The 10908-nt window shown below is 49.6% G+C and overlaps 1 protein-coding gene across 1 annotated transcript; it reads left to right on the plus strand.

Annotated features, from left to right (window-relative positions):
• Positions 1-473: 473 nt before the first annotated feature.
• Positions 474-5370, plus strand: LOC126876269 (uncharacterized). The gene is made up of 3 exons (XM_050639119.1): positions 474-969; positions 1678-4707; positions 4817-5370. Exons 1-3 carry the CDS (start codon positions 474-476, stop codon positions 5368-5370), a joined length of 4080 nt encoding a protein of 1359 aa, XP_050495076.1.
• Positions 5371-10908: the final 5538 nt, after the last annotated feature.

The raw sequence follows: 10908 nt of genomic DNA on the forward strand, positions 1-10908 counted from the left end.
ATTTAACGGCCTATACGACACTACTCGACGACACGTGGAAACAATATCGATTGTTACAAGAGGAATTAGAAGATTTAGGCGAGATGGACGACGCGCGCGTTTCCGAAGTAACCGACACATATTACAATCTGGTAATACGAATACACACTCTCATGGATGATACACCAGCATCGTCGTCGAAATCACAAGGCTGCGAGTCTAATATCGCCGAGCCGACATCAATTAAACTGCCTGAAATTCACCTGCCTACTTTCGACGGTACCATCGAAAATTGGCATTCATTTTACGACTCCTTCTTATCCACTATCGATCGAAGCGAGCGACTTACACCCGTGCAGAAGTCCCACTACCTACGATCCTCTTTGACCGGAAAGGCCGCGCGAAGCATACAATCGTTAGATGTCACCGAGTTAAATTAATCGAACGCTATTGACGTTCTGATGGAAAAATGCGACTGCCACCGTCAAGTCTGCATGCGCCACTGGGACTTGATTTTTGACTATCCGAAAATAACCAAAGAGACACCCGAAGCGATAGATGATTTTCTTGAGACGGTCAAGGTAAACCTCCAAGCGCTAGAAAAACTCGGTGAACCAGTTACCTCAAATGTCGCTCTTATAAAATTATTCACGTCGAAGCTACCCTCAGCCATCATTCGCAAATGGCAGCGCACATTGCCGGACAGGAAAATGCCGTCATATACGCATCTGGTAGACTTTCTGAAAACACGGACGAACGGCGACAGGACAAGTTCAGCATCAACCGTGATAAAAAGAGAGTCCGATCAACACAAACGTCAGCGACCGAACGCACCGCGAAGTTACGCATTCACAACTACACATAATACGTTGGTGTGTCCGAATTGTCAAGGACAACACGAATTATGGAATTGTGATGTCTTCAAAGCAAAGTCGCCTAAAAAACGCCTTGAAATCGCCAAGAGGGCGTCTCTATGTACCAATTGTTTAGGTAAGGGACACGCTATTACTCATTGCTCCGCCGGTTCATGTCGCATCTGCAGGCAGCGACACCATACATACCTACATCAAGACCATGGTCATAGCAAATCACGACCACGTGTAAGCCGATCATCGAGCGGTCGATCATCGAGCGATCGATCATCCAACGGTCGATCTTCGCCTAGTTCACCGACCCCGCGATCGTCACATCGTTCGAGACGCGCATCCACGTCTCCCCGATCGTCTCCCCGATCGTCTCCGCGAACATCTCCGAAACGTGAATCTCGGTTATCGCGAACGACGGCATCGGGATCAAATATATCGTCCAGTCCTAGACGACAAGGAAAACAATGACGTCATCAAACGACCTTGTTAGGGACCGAACCACAGAAAACGGACTCATTGACCTCGCTTCCTTCTGAACCACTGCAGCACGATTTGTTAGTCACAGCGCAGGTCAACATATTGAACAATAAAGTTCAACCATTCCGTTGTAGAGCTCTGCTAGACACCGGCTCTAGCATGAACTTTATCACCGAAAAACTCGCTGATTCGCTAAAACTTAACCAACGGAAACGTTAGGTCCCAATCGGAACACTCAACACGTTATCGACAACCTCGAAACGTTACATCACGGCCACGATCATCTCCATCGACGGCACATACGAACGCACCTTGACGTTCCTAATCATACCGACAATATCGCCTTGGGTCCCAGATCAACCCGTAGATCGCTCAATAATACATATACCGAGGAATCTCCAACTAGCCGATCCAAGATTCCATAGGCCTGCGCCGATCGAAATATTGTTGAGCGCCGGACCAACGCTAGCATCACTCTGTGTCGGCCAACTTGACATCAGTCAAGCAAACGGGCCCGACTTGCGTCTGCAAAAAACGCGATTCGGATGGGTCATCGGGGGGAGCCCAACCTCGCAATCATCAGCACTCGCATTTCACGCCTTCACGACGGCTTTACAGGCGGACCCCGCCCGTGTTTGGGAAATCGACGAAGGACAGCCCACTGCACACATTTCGGAAGCGGAACGACAGTGCGAAGAACACTTTCGAAATCACGTTCAACGCACCAACGAAGGGCGATACATGGTCGCTCTCCCATTCAACGAAACAATTCCTTCGCTTGGATCCTCTAAGACAATGGCGATGAAGCGACTCATTTCCCTCTGTCGTCGATTCCAACGAGACAAACGATTCGAAGCCGACTATCGCGCCGTGATACAAGAATATGTGGAATTAGGACACATGACGAAGATTACCACGGACAACTGCACGGACGACGGATATTTTCTGCCACATCACGGCGTGATCAAAGAGTCCAGCCAAACTACAAAACTCCGAGTTGTGTTTGACGGATCTGCACCAACCACCACCGGAGTTTCATTAAACGACATACTTCATACGGGACCGAAACTACAAGATGACTTATTCTTCATCCTTCTAAGATTTCGTTCTCATCAATACGTCATTACATTCGATGTCGAAAAGATGTATCGACAATTTCTTGTGCGTCCAGAGGATCGAAAATTTCAACAAATTTTGTGGCGTAATTCTGATGGAGAAGTTGACACCTATCAACTTAATACAGTGACATTCGGGCTGTCAGCGGCCCCTTATCTAGCCATTCGGTGCCTCAATCAACTGGCGGACGACGAGGGACATCGGTACCCACGAGCGGCGACGGTCTTACAGCGAGACTTCTACGTCGACGATGTTCTCACAGGAGTTGATAGAAAGGTCGAGGCACGATCATTGAGAACGGAGCTCACGGAACTGGCCGGCTTAAACATTCGAAAATGGGCATCGAACGACCAGGAACTGCTACGAGGACTTTTCGAGCAGGACATAAACGACAAGCTGCTACTAGGCGAATCGCAAACCTTCAAAACTCTGGGTGTGGTTTGGAATTCCTTTGACGATTCGATCCTATATTCCGTAAAAATTAATTCTACCGCCTCTCGAATCACGAAGAGAACAATCAGCTCCGAAATCGCCAAGATCTACGACCCCCCTGGATTATTGGCACCAGTGATCGTTCGTGCTAAGATGCTGCTCCAACGACTCTGGACTTTAAAAATTGATTGGGACGAATCTCTACCGGCTGACGTGCACACGGAATGGAGCAAATATTATGCACAGCTGCCATTATTGAATAACGTGAAGTTTCCACGTAAAACGATAATCAAGGCTGCAGCGGAAATTAAATTACACGGGTTCTGTGACGCTAGCGAAAGGGCTTATGGGGCATGCGTTTACCTTCGCACCATCACTCCGGATGGTCATGTCTGGACACGACTCCTCACTGCAAAATCAAAGGTGGCTCCACTGAAATCACAAACCATTCCAAGGCTGGAACTGAGTGGAGCACTTCTTCTCGCATCATTGGCCACCACAGTCCTTCAAGCTTTACCAAGCAACATTTCTCGGACTGTTTACTGGACGGATTCTACAATCGTACTTCATTGGATCAATACATCACCCCATACGCTGAAAACCTTTGTCGCTGATCGTGTGACAGAAATTCAGCAGAAGACTCACACCTCAGATTGGCGTCACATTCCCACTGCCGATAACCCTGCAGATCTCATATCTCGAGGCCAATCACCCGAAGATTTCCTGCGACCAACCATTTGGCAACATGGTCCGGAATGGCTCCAACAACCAGAAAGATACTGGCCGACGTGGAACCCAGTACCATTAACTGAAATACCAGAGGAGAAGAAAGCAACATGTCTGGCCGTGACTCCTGCTGACCACAGTCTACTGGAGAGATTTTCTTCTTGGCCCAAGCTGATTAGAATTACCGCTCGTTGCCTCCGATGGAGACAAAAACAGGATCGAGGGAGACCTCTAACCACACATGATTTAACCAATGCGCATAACAAATTGGTCAAACTGTTACAATTCTGTTATTTTTCAGATGAAATCCGCACTCTCCGAACAGATCGAAATTCTGCAGTGAAGGGGAAGCTGCAACGACTCAATCCATTTCTGGACAAAGACGGGATGTTGCGAGTCGGAGGCCGACTCAGTCACTCACCAATGCCGTTCAGTCAGAAACACCCAATCATTGTACCCAAATCCTCAGTCACAGCACTCATAATCGAGCATGAACACCTCATCAATCTCCACTCCGGAACTCAAGCTACCTTATACGCCTTAAGAAGATCTTATTGGCCTATCGACGGCCGTAGTCACGTTTGGAGCACGCTGAAGATGTTCGTCCGTTGCTGCCGAGCTAATCCACCTCCAGTGGATTACGTATTGGGCGACCTCCCAGCCTCACGGATAACGGAATCTCGACCGTTTAGCAACGTCGGAATAGATTATTGCGGACCGTTTTACATCAAAGAACGAAAGGATCGCAACCGACGCAAAATTAAGGTATATGTAGCAATCTTTATATGTCTTGAAGTCAAAGCAGTCCACATCGAGCTGGTCAGCGACCTCACTAGCGAGGCCTTCATTGCTGCTCTGCGAAGATTCATCGCTCACCGAGAATTCTGTGTGACAATTTACTCCGACAACGGTACCATCTTCGTTGGCGCCAACAATGAATTACGAGAGCTCCGAAATCTCCTGCAATCCGACGATCATAAGGTAAAGGTTCAGTCCTTTTTAGTCGACCGACGGATCGAATGGCTCTTCATTCCTCCCAACTCACCTCACTTCGGAGGGCTATGGGAAGCTGCAGTGAAATCCTTCAAACGACATTTCAGGCGTGTCGCAGGTAACGAGCTCTTGACATTCGAAAATTTAAATACACTTATCATTGAAATCGAGTCTATCCTCAACTCCCGTCCGCTGACTCCAGTATCATCTGATCCATTACAACACAGGGTGGGGATACATGGGAGGCAGACGTAGAGAGGACGGAGCTGCGTGCGTAATCGAAATCTCCGGAAAACTGGAGAGCCTGGGCAAGGGAGGTAACCAGAGTGGAGGACTAGTGCCTGTGAGCGCAAAACGGGTGTGGATACGGGACGTCCGGCTTGGACAAGGAGGAGTTAAAGGAGGACGGAATGGTTGTCGGTTGCTCACCTGGACATCAACGCCCGGGGCGTTCGTCCACGGAGCCCTGCTGGAACGCGGCAACGGATACGCCGCGGTCGAGTGGGCAGGGATGATGGTGGTGGGGGTGTACGTGTCACCTAACAGCGGACGGGCAGCGTTCGAAGAATTCCTAGACGGAGTTGGCGACTGCGTCAGGCGACGACTCCCACGACAAGTGCTCGTCCTGGGAGACTTCAACGCGCACTCCACGGAATGGGGGAACGCCACGGCCAACGCGCGGCCGCACGCTATCGAACTGGGCCGCGGGACTTGGACTTCTGTTAGTGAACAGGGGCTCGACCAGTACCTGCGTGACGTGCAGAGGGAGCTCCATTGTTGACATAACATGGGCCTCCCCCGAGGCATTCAGGCGGATCTCAGGCTGGAGAGTGGCCGAAGGGGTCGAGACGCTGTCGGACCACCTCTACATATTGATGGAGGTGGACGCACCTGGACCTGGAATGCCAACGACAAACGACGGGCGCGGCCCGCCGAGGGGGAGACACGCGCGCTTACCGCCTAGATGGAAAATAAAGGAGAGGAATGAAGATCTACTCCGGGCGGCGGCTATAGCAACAGCTTGGAGCTGGGAGGCCTCGACAACGACGACCGAAGCAGACGTGGAAGAGGAGGCCGAGAACCTGCGACAAGCCATGACAGCAATCTGCGACGCATCCATGCCACGGGCCACACCGGGCACGGTGCGAAGCAGAGCAGTTTACTGGTGGAACCCCGACATCGCGGAACTGAGGACGAGATGTGTCCGGGCCCGAAGACAGTACCTAAGGGCCTGCCGCTGGCGACGACGCGACGAAGAAGAAGTCTCCTTGCGCTACCGGACGTACCGCGCGCTACGGTGCTCGCTACAAAGGGAAATTAAAAAAGCGAAGGACTGTGCCTGGTCCGAACTGGTCGAAACAGTCGAGTCGGACCCATGGGGGAGGGCATACAGTGACACAGAAACTACGCGCGAAGGGCACCCTGACAACGGCGGAAATGGAACCTGCGCTGCTGACGCGGATCACCGGAACGCTCTTTCCCCCACAAGAGAACAGAGCGGCGGAACGGCCACGGTAAACGACACGACCGCTGGAATGGAGGGACGACTGGGAAGTCACGGAGGAGGAGATATGGGAGGCAACCAGAAGAATGACCGTCCGCAACGTGGCACCGGGCCCGGACGGAATCCCTGGCCGGATCTGGGGGGAAGTGATGGGGGTCATGGCCCCCAGACTCCGGCACCTCTTCACAAGATGCCTGAGGGAGGGAGTCTACCCCCGGGCGTGGCGGACGGCGAGGCTGGTCCTGCTCCATAAAGAGGGCCGACCGACGACCTCGCCGTCAGCGTACCGGCCGATATGCCTACTGGACGAGGTCGGCAAACTACTCGAGAGGGTAGTCGCCGCCCGCTTGGAACGACACATAGCGGGCCAAGTGCCAGGTTTGCACGAAAGCCAGTACGGCTTCCGGAAGGGGGGCTCGACGATTGACGCGGTCAGACGCGCACGAGCGATTGCGGAGGACATGGTCTCCCGGAAAGGCGTGGCGCTGGCGGTTTCCCTGGACATCGTCAACGCGTTCAACACCGTGCCATGGGATAGGATAGTGACGGCCCTGGAGCACTTCGAGGTTCCCAGCTACCTCGTCCGATTGATCCGAGCCTACCTCGACGACAGGTGGGTGTGTTAGACCAGTAAGGAAGGAGAGGAAAAGCGATCCGTTGAGCGTGGCGTCCCGCAGGGCTCGGTGCTGGGCCCCATACTATGGAACGTTGCGTACGACGAGGTACTACGATGCCCGCTACCCCTAGGCGCGGCCATTGTATGCTATGCGGACGACACCCTAATCCTGGTCGAGGGTCGTGGCTGGCACGAGACGCTGCGCATTGGCGGAATCGCAACGGCCTGTGCGACCCGTGCCGTGAACGAACTGGGCCTGAGAGTCTCCCCTGCGAAGTCGGAGGCCACCTGGTTCTTTGACAGGAAGAGGCGAGGGACACCACCGCCCGGCCTATGCATAAACATGGCAGGTAAAACCGTCCGGGTGGGATCACAGATGAAGTATCTGGGACTCACCATCGACAGCCAGTGGACGTTCGAGCCGCACTTCGACTCACTGATCCCGAAGGTGTCAGCGGCTGCCAATGCCCTGTGCGGCCTACTACCGAACATCGGCGGGACCGGAGACGCGGTGCGCCGACTTTACGAGGGCGTCGTTCGGTCACGAGTGATGTACGGGGCCCCAGTATGGGCGGACGACCTGATGGCAAGCCGTCGCAGCATTCTGCTCCTGAGAAGGCTGCACAGAATGACCGCCATCAGAATCATTAGGGGATACCGGACGGTGTCGCACGCGTCGGCGTCCACCCTAGCCGCGTCCCCCCCGGGGGAGCTGCGGGCGCTGGCGCTCAAAAAGAGATACACCCGCCGGAGAGAATGGCACCCGGGAGAAGACCCCACCGAGCAGGCGGCTCCAAACGACACAGGAACCGCCGAGGAGGACACATGGAACCTGTGGCGATCCCAACTGATCAACGGGAGAAGCGAACACCGAGGCGCGGATGCGGTCCTACCAAACTGGGGGGCATGGAGGAGCCGCCACGGCCTCCCACTCACATTCAGGATGACACAAGTACTCTCCGGACACGGCGTATTCGGCGAGTTCCTGAAGAGAATAAGGCGAGAGACGACAGACATCTGCCACGACTGCGGAGAGGACAGGGACACAGCGCAGCACACCCTGGAGCTCTGTCCGGCGTGGGAGCTGCCCCGCTACACCCTGGCGGCACGCCATAGGAGAAACGTTGATCCCCTCGGCGATTGTGGAAGCGATGTTGAGAGGGTCACAGGAATACGAGGCCGTCCGCCTCTTCTGCGAGCGAGTTATGCTCGCGAAGGAGCGAGCGGAAAGGGAGAGGAAGAAAAACTCTCACCCCTGCAGGATAAGACGATGGAGACGGAAGGCAGTCAGACGACCCAGAGCCACCCCGCCACCACCCCAACGGACTACGACCAGAAGAAGTGACATCACTAGGGGCAACAACCTCACCCTAACGCCTACTCAATAGCCGGCTCGAACAGGAGAACGCGAGAAGGGAATGCAACTGAAGTTAATTCATAAGAGATTCCTGGAGCACCTCTGTCACGCGCATAAGATGGTCATCGTGGAGTTTTAGGCGGTAGGAGTCCGACACTACTCTGCTGTTACGCGATTAGTTCAGCAGCGGAGTGTCCATGAGGATTTCTCCACGTACAAAAAAAAAAAAGTATCATCTGATCCAAACGATCATCTTGTCCTCACTCCCGGTCACTTTCTCATCGGATATTCTTTAACAAGTTTTCGAGAACGAGATTTCAGGGACACTCCATCCAAGCGTCTCTCCAGCTGGCAACATATTCAAAAGGTCAAACAACATTTCTGGCGCCGCTGGCAACGAGAGTACCTGAATGAGCTAGACATCCGAAACAAATGGAGCAAGGGCCGTCACTTCATACGAGAAGGCACCATCGTCATTCTCCGAGAAGACAACGTTCCCCCAATGCAATGGCCATTGGGCAAAATCATCAAGGTCCATCCAGGCGCAGACGGCATCATACGGACGGCTACCGTTCGAACAGCAACGAGCACCCTGGATCGGAGCATCAAGCGGATGGTACCACTACCGAGCATAACGACTCCAGATGACTCCGAAACAATCAACAGCACCGAAGTCTGACCAGAGATCCTCACAACATCATACTATATTACTTGATCGGTACCCTCTCAACGGGGGGAGTATGTTACGCCACGAGGCTCACCAGAGGCTATATTTTCTAACCGTCGCTCGCGGTTCTACAACGTCGCAGGCAGACCATCTTATCTGCCCTCCGGATCATATACAATGTATCGACGAGAGCATAGTTGTCGCCAAGCAGCGAGCTCTAGAAACGTCGATTTTTGACCGTTACGATTTTCAAACAAGAAGAGGCATACGTGATCATAGGCGCGAGCGGTGGCGTGACTCGTGCATAGTGGGGGTCGTCTTCCAAATGAGGCAAAGGAATAATCGAAGGGCGATCAGTTCCTTCTGACGAGTCAAACGTGACACTTCGACAAATCTGACGAGCAAACGAATTAATCTAGAGAGATCGCAAAGTCGAGTCTAATTTCTGTAATATATTCATCATATTATTGTAAAATATATTATTCTACGTTAACCTGTCAATACAGTGTTACATTCATTAAACCACCTCTGTTATCTTAACCAAAACAGGGGAACGACTATTTCGCGGCGTCGATTAACATAATCGTAGCGAGAATTTACGCCTCTCTCTGACGCGTTATCCTAGCGAACGCGTCTCACCGCGAACGGTCGTAACAAAGGATGATTATTGTAAACATTGAATATAATTGGGGAAAATTGAGAAACTGGTGCAAATTGTTGTATTATAAGCTGCAGGCTTGGTGCTGTGTCTATCTCTTATCACTTTAATACAATGGATGAGACATTTGTATGGCGTTTTTTGATAATGGAAAACGTGTTCGTGCTGTATGTTTTGCATTCAATAACAGGAAATGGTTCCGCAATTTCAGTGATTCAAAGTACTTGCAGTATAATGATAAGCATAATACGATATAAATTTGCATTTCATCCGGCTACTGAGGGAAATACTTGTTTGACAATGGAACAGATCATTGCTAAGAAAGGAAAAAACGAACAGATTGTGTATCTATAATCTATTCCAAATTAAGATCATCGTTTCACGTTTAATATTTTAGATCTGCCGAAGGTAATTCACATTTCATTGTGATGACCGTATACATTGAAGCTATATCTGACCTTGCTATTTTTTGTTATTTGCGAAAGTATGTAGGATGTATAATAGACAAATATAGGGAGGATACAAATAGTCTTAACTCTTCTGCAGAAGGAGAAAGAAAAATAAAGGGTGATAAGGAAATGGGCATACCATACAAATAATTTCAATATAAAGTCATTTTAAGCATGCTAATGAAAGCATGGTAAGCATGGTAGTGTTCAATTGTTAGAAATATGTAATACCCAAATATGAAATTTGTATTATTTAAGTGTTTCAAAATGTTGGGTATTCCTGGGTGGACACTTATAACTTTTGCTTTGGAAGTTGAAGAAAATTACATTTATGACGTGAATTTTGTAATAAGCCACCTGCTCTATGGGAAAGTCATATTGCGAAAGGCATCTAAACAAGTATGTATTGTTTAAATATTATTGCTTTTATTATACTCGCAAAAAAAGAAATAATGTGGTGTTAATACAATGAGTCATAAAATGTTCAAATGCGTTGCGTCAAAATATTTATGACAATTTTTATATTTATAAAAGCTTTGTCTTGTTTTAATTACATAAGTACATGATAGTTGTAACAAATTTTTGTTCCATCAGTTTTCCGGCAGGTAAAAATCAAAATATACTCATTGAAGTCAAATGTTTTTCAGATTGAAAATTGCAAATTTAATATAATTGTTTTACGGATTAAACAGTTTTCTCTTAGGTGGAATAATTACTTAAAACATATTACTTGTGCTTTTGATACGCTGAGAACCGAAGAAGATCTCGTTGATGTAAATTTAAGCTGCGAAGGAAAAAGGAATAAGAGCAGACAAACTGCTATTATCTGCATGTAGTACATATTTTAGAGATTTATTTAAGGTAAAGTGAAATTAAGAATTTAATAATTTGTTACTGTTAACATATATTTTGTAAATGATACTTATTCTATTTTACGAAAATCCATGTCAGCATCCTGTTATAATATATAATAATAATGTAAAATTCGATGATTAGGCTGCATTGGTTGATTTTATGTATCAGGGAGAAGTAAATGTAGTTCGAGAACAATTGGCTAGTTATTTAACA

The sequence above is a fragment of the Bombus huntii genome, unplaced genomic scaffold (genome assembly GCF_024542735.1).
Source record: "Bombus huntii isolate Logan2020A unplaced genomic scaffold, iyBomHunt1.1 ctg00000068.1, whole genome shotgun sequence".
NCBI lineage: Eukaryota > Metazoa > Arthropoda > Insecta > Hymenoptera > Apidae > Bombus > Bombus huntii.